A 27,171-nucleotide genomic window follows, 5' to 3' on the forward strand; every position below is an offset into this window, starting at 1 on the left:
AGACCAGTCTATTAGCTGTTATGGTCAGTTCATTCACTCTATCACCTTTCTTTTTAAATCTTTATTGATAAATGTTAACATAAAATATAACAGCCAATCTTTTGAATTGTTTTAGCAATAATTCAGAAATATGCCTGCACAGACACAAAATTATTTAGAAACTGTTATTCATTACAGTTTTTACAATAATTAATTTGCACAGCGAATTGCTACTCTTTTAGTAATCAATAATCTTTTATTTTTAAGTTTAAATAGTGGGACTAAAAAAAGGAAGACAGATAGTTAAATAACAATCACAGACAAAATGACTGGAACGAAAGTGAAACCATCTGATAGGGAGAAAAATGTTTCGAATTCGTCAGCAAGCACAACTTCGATGCTCTCCCTTACACCATCACAGCTTAATACAGCAATAATGGACATGTTGAGTATGAGACAAGCAGCTACAAGATGTGACGCAGTGTGTAGAGGTAAATTACTAATCAAATATAAAACGATATAGACAAAGTTTAGGTATGCTATAAAAGAAACCTTATCATACATACCAGAGAATAGTTTAGTTGATATTGTGATTGGAAAACAGAGATTAGAGTAGAACAAAAGTTAAACATTCAAAGAAATAAAAGATACTTGAAGGAGCAAATTTAGAAACAGTAGTATATTTCTATTATATGCTTCATTTTTGACTTCTCTCTATTGTCGCGTAGCAGAGACGACGTTACCACAATCGGAGTTAAATGAAGACGATACTATACCAAATAAATCATATATAACATACACCAACTTACGAACACCAAACAACCACCTACCATGAAACCGGAATTAATATCAGGTGCTTCGGAAGGGTCAACACATTATAATAGTTGATCCTTCGAGGACTGAAATCCGAAACAAAGACTATCCCTATCTTACAACACAATGATAACTACGGTTTTAATAGAAACAATTTTCTAAGACTGGCGATTATCTAGTGATATGGATTGGTATGCCTTTACCACAACCAGCAGTATGCCTGTTATTCCTATCTGTTAAAAACCTTAGCTTTTATAATACTAAAACATACCCGCGACATCGCGGGTCCGTGACTGAATTTAAAGTACATATGCCTTATGTTTAGCCTGGATTTTTAGTATTCGTATCGTCATCTGATAAAGTCATGCTGATAATAAGGTGCACAGTTTTCTCTGCTTTCAAAATCTTTCTGTTTGAACCTGTCCTGGTTTTCTTAGTACAATAAACTTACTATAAACTAAATTTAATTTTTGAACTTATTAACCATAATTAATAGTGGTTATTAGGTGGACGAAAACAGACTTGTTAAATAGTGTACTATAGTCTAACATAGATATAAAACAACCACTTTAAGATTTCCAGGTTTTCTTGATAGAGGAGGGATTTACAGAAGGCAACAGGTAACCGGAAGTTACAAGTGACATATACTGTTGGTATCTGTATCGGATTCGACCAGGAACTTGTTAATTATTGGTTATTTTAATTATGTGGAAAGCAAAAGGGGCTGGAATGGTAAACTTTTTAAACAACACCATTGTCCAATGAAAGTTATACATAAAGTTGAATTCTTTGATTCGTCGTTTTTACGTCATGCCGGCTAACACATTGGACCTCGTTATTTAGTAGTATAGATAAGACCTTTGGGCTCTTAAACACTCTGCAAGGTTAAGCAGATACTGTTCCTCTAGTGACATTCGTCTTGTTGTTCATGGCAAGTAAACATTCGGTGATATAATTATCAATGAGAAGAGGACGGGATAATAAGTAGGACGATAAAGTCCTATTCTTGGTCATTTGTGACACGAACATTTAATGCTGGTCAAACAAATTATGATAGCGGATTTAAAAAGAAGGAATGAACACAACTTTACCAATGAATATCCTTTTCTTTTTTTATTTGTGTCTTAAATATCATTTAATATTGAAAATCTTTGTAATATTTGCATCCTATAGAACAGCAACCATCTATCAAAGAAATTATGATAAGAAACGCAAGCTTTAGAATATTGTATAATCTGGGAGATATACTTTTTATGCAGGCGCTCATTGTATGGTGCTTCATAAAAAATGGAAAGATCCCAAATGGATGCTGAAATCAGCTCTTAAGTAGTAAGGAATGTTCTCAACCGACCCTCATTTTCTCCATAAGGAAATGCCTGTACCAAGTCAGGAATATGACAGTTGTTTTCCATTCGCTCGATGTGTTTCAGCTTTTGATTTTGCCATTTTATAAAGGACTTGCAGTTTTTAATTTTCCTTTGAGTTCGGTATTTTTGTTATTTTACCTTTTAATTTTTAGATTTGAGTCAAAATATCAATGAGACTTTACTGTATCGGTGGTATCCTTTATTTCACGTCAGATGGTATAGATGCGTATAACAAAGTCACTAAACATTGAATTAATTTCTTTGTGGGAGGACATGAAAAAACCCCTCATCCTCTCTATAGCGCAACATGGGGGTTAAAGGATAACGCAATCTTCTTTCCATTCTTCCTTGCATAGTCATGTATTTAGCCAGCCTCATATGAATAACAGAACAGAACAAGTCCGTAATAAGATGAATACTGTTTGTTCTCATAGAAATACCGATAGCCTTTTGAAAGCCCCGTTCTCCAAACGCAACAAATTTCTTGTCAAGGATCTTGATGATGCCAGTTTAAGTGATTATTTTAATTGAATGATATTCATAATTTCTCGTTTATTAGGTTTTGAATTAAAAAATATTTCGACCCAAGCATCACTGAAGAGTCATTAATTGTCGAAATGCACATCTGGTGCAGTAAAATTGGTACCGTTGATGATAGTACGAGCTTTATATTTTCCATACATATATCAGTCCTGGAAGTGACTAAAAATGTTTGTGTTGATTAAACCCAATACATCCTACCAAACATTTTATTTTAAAGGTAATCCCATCACAGATGCAGGGAAACGCAAGCAAATGATCAAAATGTTGTCAGTTGTAATGATTCCAGTATTAGTAATTACAGGTATGACAGCAAACACTTTTGCCATTGCCATTGACAACTACATCAGTTCTGCAAATGTCCGAGAACTCCTCTTCTTCAGCATAGAATTGGGAGCACTGCTGCGTACCATTCAATTTGAACGAGACATGAGCGCCCTTTATGTCAGTAATATTAAACCAGAGACAAAAGATTTTCTACTGCAGAGATATCCTGATACTGATCTTGCTATTCAAAATTTATCAAGATGGCCGAGAGGAGACGACATTGTAATGGAAATGGAAACACGGGAGCGTTTTCTCTCATATTTGAATAAACACCGATATCAGCTTGACGTTTACAATCAGTCCGTGGAAACTGAATTAGATTTCTATTCCAACAGCATAATGGTTTTATTGAAATGGTTATACGACGCAATTAGCGAATCAAGTACTGGATCAGTTTGGAAAGATGTGGTGGCATATCAAGAAATTATTGTGTCAAGCGAACTCTTTGGTAGAGAAAGGGCGCTTGGAGTATCCTTTTACGCAACTGGTGGTTTTGAAACAAGAGAAAAATATCTTTTGTTTATGGAAAATCAGGATCGGGCAAACGTCACTTTCGAATCGGCCAGATTCTACTCTAAAATAGCATTTGACATTTATAACATAGAACTGGCTAAAAATACCGAGGTTATTGTTCCAATTGAAGATTATAGAAACAGAATCAAGTCAAATAATTATACTAGTACACAAGCATCTATCCATGAGGCTGAAAGATGGTTTGATAACATGACAATATATCAGGGAGTCTTGACACGAACACAAAATGCGCTCGCAATGACCATTGACGAAAGTCTCGCCAAAGCATCTGAAGAGGAACTTCAAAGTGTTATAACTATATGCATTGTGTTTGGCGTCATTCTTATTGTATGCCCATTGATTGTATTTGCAGTGTACTCATTAACATCTGAAATCCAAAAGTATTCAATTTCCATCGCCAACAGGTAGGATTGTTTTTCTCTTTAGCCCTGAATATGAATAAAAACCCCTATAAACCAATGCAGCAAAACAACATAAATTCACCGAAAAATTAAATATACAATCAGGTCCTTCAGCTGCCTTATCACAATATAATGAAAGATTTAGTACTTGAACTAACATTTTGAACCATTTTATTAAAAGATGCTCGATGTTTACTAGAAACAAACAATATAATGTCTTTGTATTTGTGTGTTTCATCATTTCCTTCATTTCTGGTACCATTGCCAAAAATGAACCAGTATTGAAGTTATTCGAATTACTGTACACAGCTCTTGTTGCCTGTGTTCTGTGCATTTATTTAAGATATTTGTGAAATACATCAATGAAACAACAACTCAATAACACAAAACTTTAAAGACATGTAGAGGCCAATATCTTGTCGTCAATTAAGCCAGATTTCTACACAATATCCCCAGCTTTAACACAAATATAGCTAAGAAATAAATAAATCAGTTTTCTGAACGAATATGCTTAAAAGAATACGAATGCCAACCATTGCTTGTTACGGCAAAGTAAAGCGTATTACACAACACAAATATAAATTGGTATGTCAAAATAGTAATACACATGTAAATTGTAATGCTTAAATTGAACAGTATTTTCAAAATCCTTAAACTTACTTAGTTATCAAAATACAGTTTCAGTACTGAGCAATAATGTTTAGGTGGATTGTACATTTGGCATGGTCATTTCAATTTGACTGTCTTTAAATAAAAGAACATGATTAAATCACGGTTTATGTCTTAATCTAATTGTGCAGTGTTTTGTGTAATAATTTTGAAAATGTATAAATCGGAGTGTCTTAAATTTGTATTTATATTTTATAAATACTGTCAAAAAAGAAATGTTTGATATAGATATACAGAAACAGTCATTGAATTTAACCGATAAAATCAACACGGCGGGTAACATTTATGGAGCCGGTACGGTTCACCCTCTAATTTGTTTGTTGTTTTTGTTTTGTGGTTTGTCTCATATCTTGTCTAATCATGTTTTATTGACATTTATTTATTTTCTCTTCTTTCTCACTAATAATACCGATTGATAGTACTTAAAAGCTATTTCGCATTGGTAAATATTTGGTTTTCTGTGTAGTATTTTGTGAACTGTTGTTTCGTTGTAATTCTGAAAATGTCTGTATTTCCTAAGGTCTCTCTGGCAACTTCTTTAATTTTTTATCATGTTTGCAGTATGCATGGTACTAAAAGCGAGCTCTTTGACATTTTCCTGTAGGTGCAGTGTTTAAATGACCTTATTAAGCATTTGAATTGAAATGACATATATCATATTTCTCTGTAAACCTGCTCAATTTGATTTAAGCTAGTTTCACTTCACACCACTTATGACGATGCTTTTATTATATATTTAAAGGGTATATTATCACATAATAGGCAAAACGTCTCACACATTGTTTATAAACGCAATTCTTTATTATTTAATAAAATAACTTGTAGTTTTGCAAATGAATGCTTTCGGAACCAATTGGCATAACATTTATGTTTCATATAATTAAGATATCAATATGAATAAAAAATTTTAAGAATCATATACCAAATTGTATATTCTCCGATACAGTAAAATCTTTGTTTTGAAAATATTTCGTTATGCCCTAGTTAAAAGTAAAAAAAAACACAAGTCTATTTTCATGCTGTGACTCACATTAAACCATCGTCTTAGTTTTTCCTCTGTGTTCAAACAAATAAAAGCCCTCTAAATAGACAAATGAGAACGCATACAGGGTTAACGACCCATGCTTTTAGGAGTAAATAAACGAAAATAATGATTTTGGCTACGATACTCAGATAAATTTGATCTTTACTGATCATGAGATGATTGAAACATAACCTTCTTAAATTCTCAATTTTTAGAATCATGATGAAATTTTTTTTGATATTCTTTTTGTGGTCCCTTTCAGTTATTAGCTTATAAAATATTAAGTAATTATACATCATTGGCTTTCAAAATTAAGCGTCTTGATAAAGATAAATCCAGAAAGGGGTTTCAGACGAACAAATTGTATACTATAATATATTTTTTTTTTTTAAATAAATGTTCCGAGAAATTCAAATAACAAACTCTTCTCTGTTTGAAAAAAATCTTGAAACGTATGTTTAAACTATAATCTTCTATTGTGAGAACTGTTGTGTCTGAGGCATTATCATTGCACTATATTAACATGATTTTTAGGACTAAAGCCCTAAACAAAGAAAAGAAACGTACTGATGTTTTACTGTACCAAATGTTGCCAAAGAGTGTAGCAGAACTTCTAAAAAGAAGCCAGGAAGTAGATGCGGAGCAATATGGCGATTCCACCATATTCTTTAGTGACATTGTGGGCTTCACAAGTATATCTGCACAGAGCTCACCTCTACAAGTTGTTGATATGTTGAATAGATTGTATTTAAGCTTTGATACTAGAATCGAGATTTATGACGTTTATAAGGTGGAGACCATCGGTGATGCCTATATGGTCGTATCTGGTGAGTTTTAAATTTAAAAGTATATTGTTCAACAAGCAATTTCAAAATTTAAAGTTTTTATATATAAATAAAACGTGATGTGAGGTATTTGTCAAAGGAACAATAACCTAACGACAAAAATAACCAAAAAGTTTCTCTCGAATTTCCTGTCCATCAAACTAATTTTCTTTGAGATTTAAAAAAGAAAAGATTTAAAATCTATGACAGTTATAGATAAACTCATCATAGATACAAATATCCAAATTGTGTACATCAGACGCGCGTTTGGTCTACAAAAAACTCACCAGTGACGTGAATTATTGTCATTGATTAATGACGCCTGAATAACTAGTTGCTTTTAAAAAATCAACCAAATAAAACTATAATAACATACATTTAGATAAGGAAAGGCAACAGTAGTATACCGCTGTTTGAAATTCATAAATCGATTGAGAAAAAACAAATCCGGGTTACAAACTAAAACTGAGGGAAACACATCAAGTATAAGAGGAGAACAAACACACAACAGAAACACTAAAATGCAACACACAGAGAAAAGAACTATAAGATAACAATAGCCAATTTCCTGACTTGGTACAGGACATTATAAGAAAACATGGTGGGTTGAACCTGGTTTTGTGGCTTGCCAAACTAGAACTGTTCAATGCTTTTACAAAAGGGAATGTTTTATATTTTAGTTTTTCCTTATTTCTAAATGCTCCAGAAATGCATAAATTATTGTTAGAAGTGTATAATTATTAGGTGTTCCTAGGAGGAATGGTAGGAGACATGCATCGGAAATAGGAACAATGGCACTTGATCTTATAGATAATATTAAGAGGCTGGAAATTCCGCACCTACCTGGAACCAAATTCAAACTCCGAATCGGATTACACTCAGGTATATATTACATTGTATGTTGAATTTAGACTCGCACACCACGTTGATGTTTGGTTATCTACATTCAACTTTGATAGCTCGCCATGCCACTAGTATATCTGACTTTACTTATAGAACTATATCACTCAACCTTAAGGTTTCTGTTTTCTTCATGTTATTGTAGCAATGGTATTCTGTTTTCCTGTTACTTTTGTAGCTATGATGTTGACTGTCTTTCTAAAATCTTTCCTATAAACATTCCTTGCGAAAGTTGTCCCTGAAAAGGTTTTATAAGGAAGAAACTGGTGATGAGTTCAATAATTTAAAATTTAAAATTTCACCCAGTCACCCCATCCAGTGTACAAGATAAACAAATACAAAACATATAATGCCGAATATGCAATAACAGATATTAAAGTGATGGTTCAGACTTATGAAAATAATTTTTGAAGAATTAAACATGAAAAATAAAACTATTAAATTCTTATATACAGGTACATCACATAAAGATATCTATCCTTTCATTTCGATAGCATTTAAATCTAAACAATATTAGCTGACCTCTGGTTGTCCAAATTATTAAGATTAACATGATGATACACCACATAGTTATTATATTGTGGCAGATTGCACACGCAAGTGTAATTGGGTTTTATGTTAGCGTTTCTTTTTTTATAGCATTCTTTTTTAAAGACCGTTAGTACCATTATACAACATTCAATCGTGTTTAGCTATCTGTAGTATAAAAGTAAAAATAGTTTACAACGTATCTTCAAATGGACATCGTTAAAACTAATTACAAGTAAGGTTAACTACGATACAGTCACTTCATTACTGCTTAGGTATCCATACCGCACACCCTTAACATGTTTTTTTTTCAATTCAAATATGAGCTGGTAAATTTTTTGGGAGAAATCTAAATGAAACATTAAAGCAAATTCAAATACCTAAAGCATTACTATAAGTTTGAACAAGATAATTGATTAAAACTGAAGCTTTGACAAAATAAAAAACAAAATGAAAACAATACGTTATAAATTTCATTAATTTGAAGGGCTTTTCTGGATTTACCTTCATCAGGAACGCTCAAAGACTAATATTTAAAAGTCAATAATGTATAAGAACCGAAAGAGTTGTAGACCTTTATAACCAAAAAGAGGCCTAAACAAAATAGCCAAATCTGATGAAAATATAGGATAGTTGTTTCATTCCATTCTGTCATAGATGTACTTACGAATTCAAACTTTGCTTTAAAATTGTCTTAATGCAGGACCAGTTCTTGCCGGAGTTGTTGGAACAAAAATGCCCAGGTACTGTTTATTTGGCGAAACAGTCAGCATTGCATCCAAAATGGAATCCCAGGGCAGAGGTATGTTTACATATAATTGTCTTCCAATGGATATCTATGATAATTCATACGGTTGATGATAATTAAATGTTGAAGACGTTTATTTCATTACAAACTGAATGATAAGGGCACAATGTATTGCCAATAAATTTGGAAACATAGAATATACTTCAACCACATTGAATAAACTGGAAATCCTGGACATTCATACGTCTGTTTTATACTCCTTTTAAATTTAAACCAAAAATATGAATTTTCTCACAAGAATGGTCATATTAATTACACAAATTTCATTGCAACATTATAATGGTCGGTTTCAAGATACATTTTTGTACCACACAATACCTCTTTCTAAATCATTAACATCTATTCTATCAGCAAAATATATAAACGTTCTTCCCAAGGGGTGTGAATCAGCTAAAGATACTAAAAAAATAAAAAGATTTTCAAAGTACATGCAATCAGACCTCTTCTACTCTTTCACAAATAAAGAAAACATGTCCGATATTTTTATCCTGTACACAAATAAGTATCATTATAAGGTTTATTACAATATCTTATCTAGGGAGAGAAAAATCATAAGATATAAAAATATAATTATCGAGGTGCGTGATTTGGAAAAAAAAATAGTTTGATTCGATTGATATGTTTTTGAACAATCATTCATAATTGCTATGGTAACCCGTTGTTTCCATTTCGCCGACAAATTCCGTTATTCACCCTATTCTTATAAGGAAGACAAAAAAAGGAGTTTATCAAGAAAAATGTAAAGAAGGTAATATGTTCTCTGAATTTTCCGTACATTGTAATACAAAAAGATATAAACATGATGTCCTATCATTATTCAACGTTTCAAAACCACGAATTTGAATTAAGAGATACCGCAGATACAGTAAGATAATCTTTAATTCATGATTTCAATTTATTTATTTAAAGTAAGGTTCGATTGAGAACTAAATAGTTTCATTTCACTTAGCAAACATTATATTTATGTACCAACATTCTTGCATCACCTGTATATTGAGTGTATATATCACCAAATTATATAACTTTCATAAATTCAAGAACTTTTCTATCATAATTTTCTTGATATATAGTGTTTGCTCACAAGAAAAGTATAGAATCAATCGATATTGAGCCAGTATACATTTTGTTTAGGGGCCAGCTAAAGCCCGCCTGCGGGTGCTGGATTTTCTTGCTGTGTTGAAGACCCATTGGTGGCTTTGAGCTGTTTTCTGCTCCTTGGTCGAGTTGTTGTCTCTTTGACACATTCTCCGTTTCCATTCTCAATTTTATTACCTATATTTTCTGTAGCAAACAAGATACAAATAAGCCATACTACTAGAGATTTATTGAAGGTTTTTGGTGGCTTTATCATGGAAGAAAGACGGGATGATGAAATGAGAGTGAGTTTCAATATAATGAATTACATTTTGTTTTTACTTTTAGAACTAATATACTTAACTGATCTATTTGAAAAAGAGAGGCGCAAAACACTACCTTGGCAATAAAAAAATCGATCAAAAGGCAAAAACCACAAAACACAGCTTAGAAATCTCAAGCCTGTGCAACACGAACCACACCAAAAAAATCGGAAAAGCCTCTGGTGGTCGAGAAGGGTAAAGAGTTCCTGTTTAAGGTGTGACACTCTTGTTACTCGTATAAAATATGTTGATAAGTTATATAAAGTGATTAAGCATCACGTAATAGCGGATTGGTATTTGACTTATATCCAATCCTAAGCCATTTAAAAAAAGTTAAGATAATTAAGGTGCTTTTACAGGAACTAACGTGGTTTTTTTTATTGAAAATCACCCAAAATACGGTTAAATGAAATATAGTGGTTAGTTTAACATCCTATTTTAAAAAAATGAGATATGATTAGACTTCTTTTAGTCAAGAGGTATAATCATGAATACATGCTACACACATACACAAGAAAAGAAAAAAAGTTGATGAGAGAAAAACAACTAACTGGATTCCTTGTGTTTGGCATTTAAACGGGTAACGGTAATACTAAACAGTGTTTCTGAAATATCGGACAGACCCCTGTTCATTTTATTCGCAACAATGTACCACATCAAACGACCTATCCAGAAAATAACAGCCAAGGAATTTTAAAGTAAACTTGACCTACGTTTGTGTAAGTCTTAATATGTTTAAAATTAAATTTCTTATCGCAATATTTCAATTTAAAAATTAAATAGAATGTTTATTTCAAATACTGCACGTACAAACGAAATTGGTTCTAGTGGGACAGTGCCCTCTGCGGTTGATAGTCAACTAGCAGTACAGACACAATGCTTGGAACATAACCCTTAAATGACATTGTTTGTGCTTAACAATTGAAATATATTTATATATTTTTCATTGTTAAAAGTTTATCATTTAGTCGGCCATTTGTATACTATATTGCAGCAAGATCGAGATGTTCTGAATGCTTTTCATGGTTACGTTCGTACATACTGGTTACTTCATCGTGAAGGTTTTCTGTCTGACGTTGATGATGATTCCTCAAGATCAACCTCTCCGGAATATCCAATTCAAAGCACTGGAAAGTCCGGAGGTCAGGCAATATATATTTTTAAGATAAAAGAGTAATATATCAATTAAAGCATCTCGCTCGAAAAAGCAACGCTTACCTTGTCGACACATTCGGTCTTTTCCTTTTGGAGTTCATGTTATTCGCTTAGTTTTCGTTTGTTACCTTGATTTGAATTGTCATAATCCACTTATGAGATTTGAACTGCGGTAAACTACTGTTTAATGTTGTATCAACTACGTTCATCAATACTTCTTTGTATTGATTGTTATAAAAGATCTGGTTAGACTTTCGATTAAACCTACTATATTCTGATCATCTATGTTATCTGAATTGTAAAATAGTTTAATTTAACTCACGTTCCAACATAACGATCTTGATCTGGATTCGTTTAAGCATTTTGTATACAGAACACGGAATTTATTTTTATTGAGTAATTCCGTCTTATCTGTATCACGTTCTCCTACCTTGAGCGATATTGATAACTTGGCGATCTGGAAATATCGAAGTTAAAAAATTATGATTTGTCGAGATTATAAACATGAAATCAAATATCTTAATACAAAAACCTAAAAGATTAAGTACGAAATAATAATTTTATAGAATGAGTTGCAATATGATTATTTATAGACAAACCAAGACGAGATCGATATGAGTGTTCAATATCACATTACCAAAATGCATCAGCCATTACTTTTAGAATCCATGTGACTTATGTTCCCAACCTTCATTTGTTTATATTTAGTGAATGTGAACTGTAACACTCTAATCCTGAAAGCTTTTAAAAACACAGATTGTATTACATTTCATATTGTCATTTTTTTTTCAGGTTTGAAGTCGTATTTGCCCCATTAATGATGCCTCATGACTGAACGACACGACATGATGGTATCCCCAGACTGCACGATATGGTTTATAAAATATGACTATTAAATGAATACTAGTCTAAAAAGGTCATTTGATTTAGCATCATCTGAAAAGTCTGAACAATGAAAATTTCAGTCATGTTAAGTCTTTCAGTCAATTTTAATCACTTAATCACTGGGTTAATTTCAGTACGTTTTAGAAAATTCGCTTGCAGTTAATGCAATACTGTTCAGTAGACTTTTAATCAATTCAGTATAACGTGTTAAGGTGAATAACAACAACTTAACATTCTGGAAATATTCTGAACAGATCTTAATTGACTGCAAGCGACCTAAATAAACCATACTGAGTTTACCACAGTGGATAAGTATGAAAATTGACAGAAAGATTGAAAATGACATACTAATGTATTGTTCAGTCATTTAAAAGCCGTTCAGTTCAAAATGACCGTTTCAGATCAAACTTTGTTTGCTAGTGTATTCGTTGACAAAATAGTAAACAATTTGTTTTTATGATAATTTTAACTCATGTATTACTATGTAATATAGATCTGTAATTTTATTATCTCCCTTTTTATCTTTTTTACTCTTTATTATGTTTTGCTTAAGTACATTTTATTTGCTTTTTATATTTCTTCATAATCTAATACTTACCAATAAACACGTCATCAATATAATAAAAAGGAAATTAAAGTACATAGACATTGTAAGCAAACAATTTTCCTGAGACTTAGACAATTTTTGTCTTTTTTTTTCAAGAGATACTTTCTTTTATCAGCGTCTGATATTTACCATGAATGGCAATACTTTTTTAAAGACTCTTAATCTGCGTTAACATGGTTTATTGATGTCTATTAATTTCAACCCAAATCTTTTTCCAAAAACATGAAAATATCGCTATTGCATAGTTGTTCTATTTTGTTTAGTTTAGTGAAATTCATCTTACGCAGATGGATTATAGAAAATTTCCCCCGATTAAGTGTAAAAACTTATACTTATAGTGTTTTATGTTATTTAGAGATCAAGGTTTTGAAGGCTGATTTTTATCGGTGTAGTTCATTCATAACTGTTTAGGCAGGATAAGATGAAGAGCATGATAAATTGTGTAGAAATTTGTTTACGTTGCCTTTCAGATATCTTTTAAAATAGTTTGTTTTGTCGTTTGGTTGCTGTTTCCTTGACCTTTATCATATGAATGTTTTCATTCATATCTCAACCATAAAGGGAGGAGCGTCTATGAGATAGCCTTAGTCATATTTGGAGTAGCTTTTCGGAAATTAAGGTTTTTGACGCGCTTCAAATTCGTACTTCATTTGGCCTTACAACAATTTTGATTATTTTCCAATTCCATGGGCTGATTTATTCGTATCAATAAAAACTGTTTATTTGACAATGGTACTGTGGTTAGATTTTCAAATGCAATTCTCGATGCAAATATTTACCTTTCTGAAACCGATTATCAAATACCTAGAACTTAAACGTCCTATAAAATCTTTTTAACAACGGTGTCGTTTGTCTGTCTTCGATATATGGTTGTTTACTGCAATTTTGGTGTTTTATTATCTTTAAGTTATAATCAAGATCGAGAGTGTGAATCCCGAATGATTCTAACGAAAGAATGATATGAACGGTTTTTGTTATTCAGACTCTCTTTTTGAAAAAAAAAACCAATAAAAAAAGTAGTAAATAAAGTAGATTTCAGTCAGGTTTTGGTGAGAAAATCAATCATATTTATGGAGACACACTTCCGAGTCGTAAATTGATAAAGCATAGCAATAACAATTTAGAGGTATTGAAGCTGTTTTCAAACATTTATTGTTCCTCAATTAATTGTCTTCTACACTTTATGTTATGGTTGTTTTATCAAATAAAATGTTTCATCGACATGATTCTTCTTTTAACATCATACAAACTAGTTCTATTTCTAAAATGGTTTTGTTCGTGATGATTTCTAATTAAAGAGTGAAAGTATTCAATGAAACTGTTAAATGTTTGATTACCATGTTACTGAAATTTCAATTCATAAAACTTATGAAAGGAAAAGTTCTGAAGTAGCAGTTTCAGATATCTAGGTTAAATTGCTCAAAGCATATTTCCGCTTACAAAACATATTGAAGCGTAACGTGTGAAAAAAACAAAACCAAGATTTTCAGGAATACTTTGAAATTCTGTTTACAAACATTAGGTGACGCATTTACTGAATTGTAATCATACTTTGATAAAAACAACACAATGATGATATTAACAGAAAATATTTTGCTTTCATCCCAGTGCATTCTTATGAACATAAATATGGAAATGATTGAACATTGTGGGAGTTATACTATCAAGGACAGATTATTTTTTCACGATGCTTGGAATTATTCTTAACACCACTGACAATTTTCATTTAGTTTAAGACATTCATCATATAGGTTAAATACTTTCCCAATTATATTTGTATGAGTATGTACACAATCATTGTAATTAAGTTATAATGATATTTACCGTTGTGACACAGGGATGGCGATTTCATTATTACAAAAAGACATTTATGATCAGTTTTACATAGAGATTGCTAATGAGAGCTCGATAAAAATTACTGTTCATTAAATTTCTCGTTACTAGAGAACATTAAGAATGCGACATGATGAAATAAAATCTTCACTTGAGTACATGATTTTGATATTTTGATATGATACGGTTCACTGACATTAAAGTTTTAGCGTTGCTAAAGAAACCAACACAGAGTTCGAATAAACCTATTCTTGTGTACGTCGTAGATTATTAAAAATAGATGGAAACTGAAATTTTGGAAGAATAAGGCGAATTTTTAGTATTAATCGGAAAAAAATAATCAAAGAGACAGATTTAACTGAAATCAAATGTTATCTTGCAGATACTAATTAATTTGGTTTCCTTTACGGTGAATGTTCTGCGTTTCACTATGTGCATAAAAAAATAAATGCAGCAAAAGGCAATGTATAGCACTGAACATCAATTTTTATTAAGGTAATATGGAAAATTCTTACAATATCCATAATAAATATGAAAAAAACAGAGATTTGGAATACATGCTATATTTGCAAGTGATACAAATATGCCTATGCGGTATATTGTTAACACATTTTACAAATACAGATTCCACTAAGTTTCCTCAAGTTTTTGATTTTGTTATCCTTTAAAAACAAATTCAGGGAAAACTGACCATTCTTTCAAACAAATGCCATGTATGCTATGTACCTTAACTAACTGGCAATGGGTATTTACAAAGTTTGCAAAGGTGTATTATAGGGATAAGCTATATAAAATATTATTTTGTAGGAACTTATTGCCGTCTTTATTTTTTTTTTTTATCAAAGAATCTTACAAATCCAAAAAGTATCAGGTTAGCAATATTTGATAAAGATTTTGCTTTATTTATGCCAACTACCATTCATATTTCATTATATCTCTGCAGCTGTATTTTGATATTTTGTGTGTTTATGACGCATGTTCCACGATTCCTGTGTGCAGATAAAAAAATTTTGTTTTTGGTACTGATAATATTTGGTAAGTAATGGTTCCACAACTGTCATAGCTATAAAACCAGGTTTAATCCACCATTTTCTTCGACAAATGCATGTACCAAGTCAGGAATATAACACGACATTGTTTTTCGCTCGTTCCGTTGATTGATAAAGTATTATGTCAATTTTTATGTATTTCTCTTTGAATTTGTAATACTTTTTTCCACAAATATTTTTTTTATTAACAAAGAATTGTTTTGTGTATCTGGATGAAAAACAATTCTCTCTAATCCGTATAGCCATTACAATACCACCTTTTTAGTTTTGCTTTCCACCGTGAATTAATTGCGATATATTTCCCTCCAATGAGTAAAACTAGCAAATAAAAGGTGTATGAAATCAAATATGACCGTAACTCTTATTTAAAACAGGTATATACTGTTCATAGAAACACCGTCAAATGAATAATTCCAATCCATGAATTTAAAAAAAAAAAAAAAAAAAAAAACAACAAAAAAAAAACAAAACAAAAAAAAACACAGTATTATGACATATCAATATATTCAATATTTTATTATTAAGATTTAATATTGTTTTTTTTCTTAATTGCCTACATTGTCCCCAACATCTCTCTCTCTCTCTCATGATAACCCATAATATCTATTTCAACTAAATACTTGCAAACTGAGCGACATTCTCGAACTTCATACGAAAAGCACACTACAAGGAAAACTGTGGCTCCATTAATGACAGCAATAGATAAAGTCAGAGGGATGTGCACTAAATAATTTAAACAATATGTTAAATTTTCTTTTTTCAAATAGCAAAACATGAAAAAGGATAACAGGTACCGGCAAAATTACCGCAATGTAAATGACACGACACCAACCACGAACTCACGACTCCCCAGACATAGTACAAACATAAAAACACCTGGTAACACATAGTTCAGATAGCCTGACATGGTTCGTGGTGCGATTAGCCAGTTGAACGTGCACACAACCTCCCCGTTTGCCTACCTAGACCTTATGTTGTAAAGATAAAACACACAATGAAAAACATGTCCAATGAAGATACAAACAGGATGACCACTTACATTGGAAACCATCAAGAGGCCCGATTTTTCTCAGATTTATAAATATGAATGGAAGTAGTTTCTGTACTAGTCAATAAGACAACAATCCATAGGTAAATCTATACTACTAAAATAACGAAGTCCAATTTATAAGTCAGCATGATGTTAAAACGACAAATCAAAGAATTCAACTTTATGTATAATAATATAGGACAATTGTGTTGTTTTAAAATTACACCATTCTAGGCCCTTCACTTTCCACATAATTGATATTACCAATAATTAACAAGTTCAGGGTTGAATCCGATACCAATACCAATAGTATATGTCACATGTATGTAGTTTTCCTGTTACCTTCTGTAAATCCCTCCTCTATCAGGAGAACATAGAATTCTTCTAGGTAGTTGTTATATATCTATGTATACACTAAAGTACACTATTCCACAAGTCTGTTGTCTTCCACTTCAATATTACTATAATTTGGTTAATTAATTAAAAAATCAAATTTAATTTATAGTAAGTTTATTGTAGTAAGAAAACCAAAACGGGTTCAAACACTAAGATTTTGAAATCAGAGAAAACTGTGCACCTTCCAATCAGCATGACTTTATCAGATGACAATATGAATACTATCAATACAGGCTAAAAATAAGGCATAGGTATTTTAATTTAGTCACGAACTCGCGATGTCGCAGGTGTGTTCTAGTATACAAAAAAAAAACAAAAAAACAAAAAGCAACAGGTAAACACACAGTCTGCAACAACATAAAAAATGCTCTACAATGAGTGAAGCTAGCTCTAAATTGTTAAGAGTCTAATAGAGTTTTCTAATAAATTAAAAAAAAAAAGAATTATTTAAGATATGTCATTAACACCACCACTACATATCAGCTGACCACTAACAACTAACAATGTTCTTGACTTGGGACAGTCACCTTAATAAGTGCCGGTGTGAATCTACGATTTAAGAATTCAATTCCCATTTTGCATCCAGATTTGGGAAATAAATCCCTCACCTATATGCATAAGGAGCATGTAATTAGCATTTCATGGCACTGTATATAATTAAACTGGCCTAATATATTTGGAGTTTGAGACACCTCTGAATTAGATGTTACCAGTTTCGTTTAACAAAACAATCATGCTATCTAGTGTAAAAATACTTTCTGTGTATTGAACCCATATTAAAAGTACACACATTAATACTATTTGTTCAGAAATACTAGTACTGCATGAATAGTAGCACAACAGGTATTTCATGAGTTGACAATGAAAACAGACAAGGACGTGTTTTTTTATTAGACTGATCTTGTAAAAAAAGGATTTCACATTGTACAAAATCAAATCATGGACAATGTAATGAGATATGTATCCATCCAATTGGCTTACGATTAACCCTCAGCTGATAACTAGAGATCAAAAGCTTGACAAAATATGAAACGTTTGAGATCATAAACGAGTTTATCTACATCCAATATAGTTAATGCCCTTTTTCATTTAATCCGCTTTTCGATATTTGTATTAGGATTTGTATTTTCAAACAATTTGGCGTCGATCATCATTTCAGAGCCATTTAATATCGAAATGCGCATCTGGTGCAGTACATTTGATACCGTTAATGTTATTATGGCAAATAACATTTGAGCTGAAAACTGTTCAAAAGTAAGATATAAAAAATACCGAACTCCAAGGAAAATTCAAAACGGAAAGTCCCTTCAAACAACTGTCATATTCCTGACAAATATACATCCAAATAAATATAAAAATAAAACTACCTAGAAAACAACCCGAACAGAACCTCATTCATAAAGATTATCAAATATACACAAATCAACAGGTCAAGAAAAATAAGACGTCGAGAGATATTTACTCGGTGGATGCACTCTGATACTTAATTTAGTTTTATGTCTTTGATGACCACAAGATTACCATAAGAAGATAACTTACACAGAAGATCATTATGGTTGTGTCTACGTAAAGAAAGGGTTAAACCCTACGCTGGGTTGTCGTCTCGTCGTATTATATTAGAATCATAAATTATTCTAGGGATTAGTCCTGTATCGAGATTCTTGCATCCTTAGGAAAATGGAGATTATATCCTCAATTAGACAATTGTAGTTCCTATAGTGGTTGTTTCATATACAATAAATTCAGAAATGTAATCAACAATACCTGCAAGTTTGCAACTGAATGTTCTTTGTTAAAATAAAAACTGTAATTTTATATTTTAGTAAAACAACTGCTAGAGTGGATATTATAAAGAATGCATAATCGTAGGTTAATATATATAATACATATATTTTTCCCAAGAAATAGTGCTGACTAATCATTCTGGATTTCGTTTTCCATGGTGTTGTTAGTATACTGTTGTTTGTCTCTTGTTTTTTCGTTTTTTTTTCTATGGCATTGTCAAATTGTTTCCGACTTATGCGTTTGTTTATCCCTTTGGCAGCTTTCGCGCAACAATGCTTCCTAGAGCTTTTTTTTATAAAGACAAACACAACAGGTGTTATGTCTCTAAAGCAAAAATTACAATATATAACAATCTCGATTTTTGATGTACATTTTAAGAAACAGTAATCTACCGATGTTTAAATGTTTAAATCTCATCAATCTCAGTTAGAAGCTACACATAAAGGCCAATAAACAAACACAGAGGGATTTTTATAAACTTCAAAAGGTGTGAGACTGGGTGCGTCAACGGAGGTAAGAGTCTCCTTGCCTGTTATATAAAAATAAGGAGATCATTGGTATGATTGCCAATGAGACAACTATCCATCAAAGTTCAAATAAAGTGAATGTAAGCAATTAAAGGCAACTGTACGGCCTTCAACAATATGAAAAACCCATACCGTATGGTCGGCTATAAAAGGCCCCGACATGAAAAATATAAAACAATTCAATTGAGAAAACTAACGGCCTAATTTATAACAAAACAATTTACGAAAAACAAATGTGACAGACATGAACCAACGACAACCTCTGAACTACAGGCTCCTGACTTGGAACAGGCACATAAAGAATGTAGCGGGGTTAAACATGTTTGTGAGCACTCAACTCCCCTCCCTAACATGGGACAGTGGTGTACAACATAAGAACAAACTATAAAAATCAGTTGAAAAAGGCTTAACTCATCAGATGGATACAAATAGAAATACATCTAACAGAAACACAGAGTGGACGTGAACGGGTACTTATATATCACAAAAACAAAAAAACACTAAGTACAGATCTGAAAGTACTCGCAGTTACTGACAGCTAGTTCAAAGCCAATAACAACTAATAAAAAGAAATCATGTATCTAAGACTAAAATATCAATCAGTATACATCCAACATCCAATGGATTTAGTATGAAACGTCATTAACAGTCAGAGAAATCATGACCTTGTGCAATGCCAAACTATAGGTATCGACAGATTGTAGTACCGTGAAAGAACATATGTGTAACATTTAGTATGGTTTTAATTTACTGATAACAAAATCAATACTTATACCAATATTCAAAGATTTAATTACAGTGTTGAATAAGTAACCTTTTAGAATAAGTTTTTTTAAAGGCTTGATAAGTTTACACGGATCGTTTTTAAGTTTTCGGGCTCGGTTTACATCATCACCGTAAAACTTAGGATGTGCTATTCCGTTTTAAATAAGTTTTCTACAGGTACAGCCAGACTTGCAGACCAAATGTTTGTATCTATGAAAGAAGTAAGTAAAGGTTTTAAGTAATTTGTAGTAACGAAATCCCTGACTTAATAATTTACTAGTAATACATAGATTACGCTTATTAAAATCCAAAACGTCACTACAGACACGAGCATAGCAAACGAGTTGGGATAAATAAACACCGTAAGACGGTGCCAAAGGAACATCACCGTCCAAAAAGGGAAAATTAACAATAGGGAAAGAAAAATCATCCCTTTTTGTCGTAAATTTTTGTGTAGAGTTTCTGATGTAATATTTTTTAATATCGAAATCTGGAAAAGACAGTTATTGCTGTTGATATTAGATTTATTTAAAGTAAGTTCCTTTGGGTAAATTTCAGCAGTATAGTTAGAGAATTTTTGATTATTTAACCAAAAAATATCATCAAGATAACGGTAAGTGTTGTTGAAGTTATCAATTAAATGCATGTATAAACCACTCTGTGAAAATGTCACAATGACGACTATTATAAAGATGTAAGACTTATGTTTTGTAAATTTCAGTCGATTTTCCTCATAACCTTTGTTAATGAAGTTTGACAATGTGAACATGCACGTTCGTGATATATTAATTGAGATAGGTAAACGTCATACAAAGGGTAATGTATATGTACATTCTGATCATGTGATCTTAATATAGAAGTATAATAAATATTTTATTTCAACTAAATTCTAAAAAAAAATCACGAGTCCATATTTGAAATTTATAGGTATCGATTCCAACAATTTCCAGTATATCAATAGGTTAGAGACATTAAATAAAAGTTAGATGCCTGTTTGACCTTATTGGTTATAAAAATAAACAGATACTGATTTGGTATCCCTTAAAAGTGACATACATACATAGCACACCGAATATTGAAGAAAGAGTAAATTTTAGTTGGTAACTATAGATATAGTGGCTTTAACAAACTGAACAGAACTTCAACATACATCGTTTTTGTTGACGATGCTTTAATCGTTATATGTCACAAAAAAAGTAAAATCACAAAAATACTGAACTCCGAGGAAAATTCAAAACGGAAAGTCCCTAATCAAATGGCAATATCAAATGATAAAACACATCAAACGAATGGACAACAACTGTCATATTCTTGACTTAGTACAGGCATTTTCAAATGTAGAAAATGGTGGATTGAATCTGGTTTTATAGCGCTAAACCTCTCACTTGTATGATAGTCGCATCAAAAACAACATAGAATAAACAGTTTTGTATATAAACCGTTACCATTTAGTTTATCATTACAACTTTCTTTTTTAATAAAGATGTTATTTGAAATTGTAATTCACATTCTGAACCATTGAAAAAGAAAAAAAAATTGGCTCATCGACTCATTAATTCGCTCGAATATTTCACGTTTTGTTTCCTGAAAAGGATTATGTATTTTTTTAAAAACAAATTACAGAGAAATTAATGTTCCAACTTCATCAAGCAAAGTTAACTTTATATGAAATTAGCAACTGCTTTAGCTCCTTACTTTGTTTAAGGAATTTGTACATCGTTCACTTTAAAATGTCTAGGTTTTAGAATTCTTGATTAAGGGGAAAGCGATGCGGAGGCACGAAATTTATAAAGAGTTATTTGTATTCATGACATGCCCCTCCATTACTGGTAAAAGGCAACCTGACAAAAGTCATGTGCTTTATGTAATGATTTTCACACACACACACACACACACACACACACACACACACACACACACGTTAAACATGTTTTATTACTTGAATGTTCAATTTTACTATAAAAGACGTACACATAAGACTTTTTCTCAATAAAATCCTTTGTTTTGTATCCAAATCCTCAGAAATGTACTATTATTGAATTATTGTCTTCCCGTGCCCTTATTCCACGATTGCTTTTCCTTATGCAATGCCCTTACCTATGACACATCTCGTTAGAAACTGCACAGGGCAAGTGCGAGAGAAACACCGTGATGTTTGTATGCTTAAATAGTATATCTTATTTTGTATGTTACTAATTTTGAAGAGAGATTAACATAAGCAATACGTCTTGTTTATGTACCCGATCTGTCCATACTGTATATGATCTTATGTTGCACGATGTTGTATAATGAATAAATATTGTCTGAACCAAGTTATATTTTGACGTATGAAAAATACAATTAAACCATGAATGAACATAACACCTACCCCGTGAATTGTAAAATGACTCCTTCTTCTAAACTGAGTTATGTATATCATGTAAATAACACGAATATGTAACAAAGAAAGGTTGTATGGGATAACTTTAATCTCAATTTTTTCAGAAATGAACCTCGATTAATGGGCAACGGCATAACATGAATTTTAACACATATTCTTATGTGGGGAGGGGGCAGGAGGATTTTGAAAATGTATTGTCTGGTCGAAAAATCAGCCAGACTAGGAACAGGTGAAAATGAAAATTCAGCTCATAAAGAAACCCATCTGCCCCCTCAACCCGCCAAAAATTCAAATGATCACTCCCTCACTAGCTACAATCCTTAAACTGAAGATAAATTCCCAGAGGTCTGTTAAACACAAACGGTGGGTATCGTATTGTATGAAGGGTGTTATTAATCCTGAGACTAGGTAAAAATTGTATCACTTTCGGTCGTGCTAAAATCGAGTTTGCACCTACGTGATAAAAATTAACCGACTGGTGAATGAAATAGACTAAGTTATAACATACAGATAATAAAAAGGAATTGGAGATCAATTTAACATGTTCTTTATATATATTTTATTTTAAAATTCTTAAGTAGTTTTCTATTGCATGAAATTTGATTAAAATGGGTTAAAAATAATTTTGTCTTGTTACCTTTCATTTTTTTTATTTCAGGATTGCCAAAAACAACCAAACATGTTTAAAATTAACAACAATGCGAAGAGAAAAAGGGATAACAAAAATACCGAATTCCAAGGCAAATTCAAAAAGGGGAAGTCAACTAAAGCTTACAAAACCAAACGCTATCAATCAACGACAAAAGTGAAAAACAACTGCTATATTCGAAATTTGAAACAAAAACAAACACAAAGACTGTTTTATTTTGACCTTTTTGGTTTTGTTTCTCTGAACCATTTTAGATTTCCGGCTTTCTAGATGTTTTCCTTACGAATGTCTCTGATGAAGATTAATCCAAAAACGCTTTTGTGTGCACAGAATTAATATAGTGTTGTTTATTTTACAGCAGACATTGATATTGCTTTGATATATCTATATCTTTATTTCTCCTTTTCCATATTGGACAAAGTTAAAATTATCTGTAACATTATAGTTGAGGTGAAAATATTTAAGATTGGGTTTTTATGATTTTACGCCAGTGCCCTCAATTTATTATTTTATATAATGGGTGTGTTAAAGACAATATGTTTATGCCTAGTCTGATTTATCTAAATTGTAAGATGAATATTTGCTTTGGAGGTACGAAGACATAAGTTTCTAAACAAAGTGTGTATTGTGTATACAAGGAACCAAATCATAATGACTGTTTTGAGAAGGAAGTCGTGCGTTAGGACAAAAGTTGTTGCACAAAACAGGAGCATTTTTCAATTGAAATTCGTTTTGGGAGTTATTCTAAATAAACAAGTGACACTATGACTTTGAGTCATAGAATAGGCAAAACGAGAAAAGTGGAACTACACACTCTGTCACAATGGATAAAAGCAATTAGGTCTTTAATACAAAATCGATCGCGAATTCACAACGTGAAAAACTGTGCTAATGTTCGACCGACCCTAGTCCTCATTCTCAGGCAAAAAAGTGAAGCGGAAGATGCCAGAGGGACATTCAAACTCATAAGTCAAAAATAAATTCCATGAAAAAAAACCAAAAGAAGCTCTGAAATATCTATCCTTTCTTTCCGATACATATGTTGTTGTTCCCGTGGAAAAGTTTCAAACAATAACGTGTTTGTCTGTAAATAAAAGTGTCTTATAAAATAATTAGGAAAAATGAACACTTGGGTATTCCCACTCACAAAATCATAAGTTTATTGCCTCATTGAATATTCCTTTTAGAAACAAATCTGAGGACTTACCTTCTTTGTTTTATGACACAAATATGTATTCAAATTCACAAAACCAAAGTATTCTTTTTTACATTGACCAGAAATTTGTCTGCAGTGACAGATGGGTCACATAATAGAAAAAACAGATATGGGTTATCCATCCATGACACAAAAATCACTACATGAACAGCAAAAACACACAAAAAGCAAAGGGACAGCGCTTTTATTGCTATGCATACTACGATACTGTTTACTTGCGCAGTGGCTAGTGATACTCTCGGGGACGAAACGTTCACCAGCAGTGGCATCCTCCTAGTGGTTGTAAAAAAACTCAAAGATACCTGATTTATAATTGTGGTACGCTAGACGTGTGTTTCGTCTACAAAAGAATCATCATTGGTTCTTGAATCAAGAGTTGTGCAAAGCAAATTCCGAATTAATGTCAGGTTGAACAATGTTCTTCAGGGGAATGCCTGCACCAAGTCAGGAATGTGCCAGTTGTGTTCCAGTCGTTCTGATTTTTGATAGAAGCCAGCTTTTGGTTTTTAACAGTTTTTTAGGACTCCCACTTTTATAATTTACCTTGTAGTTCTCAATTTTTGTTGCACAATTTTTGGTTCATGAATGCAGAGTGTACGCATAGCTTAAGTAACATGATATCCAAATGTGTTGCCTTAGTAAAATACATAGAAGTTACTAAAAAGAAAAAAAAAAATAGAAAAGTTTTTTATCGAACCTTAATTTAAAACTGCACTTTACACTGTTGCATCCACTATATTAACCTTGCAGTCAAAAAATAATTAGTTATGATGATACCGTAAAAAATGTAATCAAAAATTTTAGTTGACAGTGTTTCATGTCTTCGTCAGATTAAATAAACTTATCAAATTTCTGCATCTAAATGAAACGGGTGCATTGTATTGCTACGATGAAGACAATGGTAATTGGCACGTGAACACAACTTATTATGAAAATTAATTAGTTATGATGATACCTTGGAAAACATTATTGAAAATTTTAGTTGACAGGGTTTCATGTCTTCGGCAGATTAATTAAATTTATCAAATGTCTGCATCTTAATGAAACGGGTGCATTGTATTGCTACGATGAAGACAATGGTAATTGGAACGTGAACACACCTTATTATGAAAATTAATTAGTTATGTGTGAAATGGGATTTTTAATTTCCGTCTTTTTTGTTACAGATTTAAAAGACCTTCATTAGAGTCATTTGGTATACTAATCAGTCCGATGATATGTTTATGCAAAATGTAAATGTTGTAAATGAATAAAATAAAAACAATAAAAGATCTGTAAATTGGTATTTCTGGTGACTCTAGTGTTAAACTGCAACAGTTGTCAAAAAGCTACCGTTTTGGAGATCTGGACGTTAATATTTATATAAGATCAAAGCCTTTACGCAAAAATTATTGTTTTGTAATAATATGCATTGTATAAATATGTTTAAAATGTGTAAGGTATTTTCAGTAAGGTTTTATGCATATTTATTTTGTTTAAAAACTATGTGTTCACTAGAAATGAGTGTTCAAACATTTTAGCACTGAAGAGTACATAATTTATTAACCTCTTTATTTATCAGTGAAATTAGTATTATTGAGAAATGCTAGAATAAATTAACTATTTTTGCAATTTCAAGGATAAAACAATGGTTCTTATCACAAATCCTTCTTTGAGAGTTTACTGAAATCAATCAACAATCGAACAAAACTAGAAATATTTACTCGATAATAAGAAAACGTATCAGCAACATCAAGAAAAAGGAAAATTTAGCATTTGAGAGAAAATGTGATCCTGTTTATCTTATATATTGGTATGAATATTACCAGGAGCTATTATAATTTCATTGCATAAAACAGGACCCGGTCAAAATTAATGATTGATTTGGCACAAATGGGTTCAGTTACCTCAACTTCATTTGTATATTCAGCTAAAAACTGGATTGTTGCAAGTAATACATCATCTAAATATCTGCAGGTATTGCTATGAATTTTTCTTTAGTAAGACGACAGGTGTCACAAGTGGAGCAATATCTATGTACCCTTTTTAAGCTCATGAAATCACCATCTATGGATGATGGAGCACATGTTGCTCGGTGTTTAGTTTTATGTCTATTGTTTTGTAAACTGATGTTTGTCTTGTCGTCGCTTTTCTTTTTTGTTATGGTATTCTCTTTTTTCTCTCCTTATGGTTTTTATCTGTCACCTTATTATTTCCTGCTCTTTGGACTCAGCAGGACGTGAGAGTTTCTGTGTAACTACCTACTCACGGGCGCTGTAAATCAGATATGGATACTTAAAAAAATCAAAAATGTGTATGAGTGCATACAATCTGAGTGTGTTTCCTCGTGCAATAGTATTAAAAAAAAATGGTGTCTTCCCTTTTCACAAGTATTTCTCATTGAAATCTTAAAGACAAATGAAAGAATTAGACCAATTTTTTTTCTTAAAAAAAGCTTATTTCATAGAGTGATTAATGGTAATTTATAAAAAAAAAAACCAACTTTCTGATTGAAAGAGAAACTTCTCTGAAACGTACACCATCAAGATACTTGTTTTTCATTGACGACATATTTTTCAAACTTTGGCGGACGTCAACATACAATCGATTGTGTGCATCTTCGTGTCGATTGTTCCTTTATGCATATGCATCGGATGGCATACAGGAGCTCTCAATAACATTGAGAAGAATGTAACATCATCTTTCAACTTCTTGTCCCAAATTATAGATGATTTTCTCTTAATCAACACCTTATATATTGCTGACTACATTGACACATCTATTTAAACGAATTTGAAATAAAG

At 31.8% G+C, this 27,171-nt stretch overlaps 1 protein-coding gene across 1 annotated transcript; it reads left to right on the plus strand.

Annotated features, from left to right (window-relative positions):
• The first annotated feature begins 304 nt into the window (after window positions 1-304).
• On the plus strand, window positions 305-11,990 carry LOC127720850 (uncharacterized). Its single transcript, XM_052227599.1, has 8 exons — window positions 305-470; window positions 2,920-3,964; window positions 6,189-6,481; window positions 7,223-7,360; window positions 8,610-8,708; window positions 10,002-10,093; window positions 11,106-11,253; window positions 11,860-11,990. The coding sequence occupies exons 1-8, from the start codon at window positions 305-307 to the stop codon at window positions 11,988-11,990; spliced, it is 2,112 nt and encodes a 703-aa protein (XP_052083559.1).
• The last annotated feature ends 15,181 nt before the right edge of the window (window positions 11,991-27,171 follow it).

Source organism: Mytilus californianus, unplaced genomic scaffold, assembly GCF_021869535.1.
Source record: "Mytilus californianus isolate M0D057914Y unplaced genomic scaffold, xbMytCali1.0.p SCAF_11, whole genome shotgun sequence".
In the NCBI taxonomy this organism is placed as follows: Eukaryota; Metazoa; Mollusca; class Bivalvia; order Mytilida; family Mytilidae; genus Mytilus; species Mytilus californianus.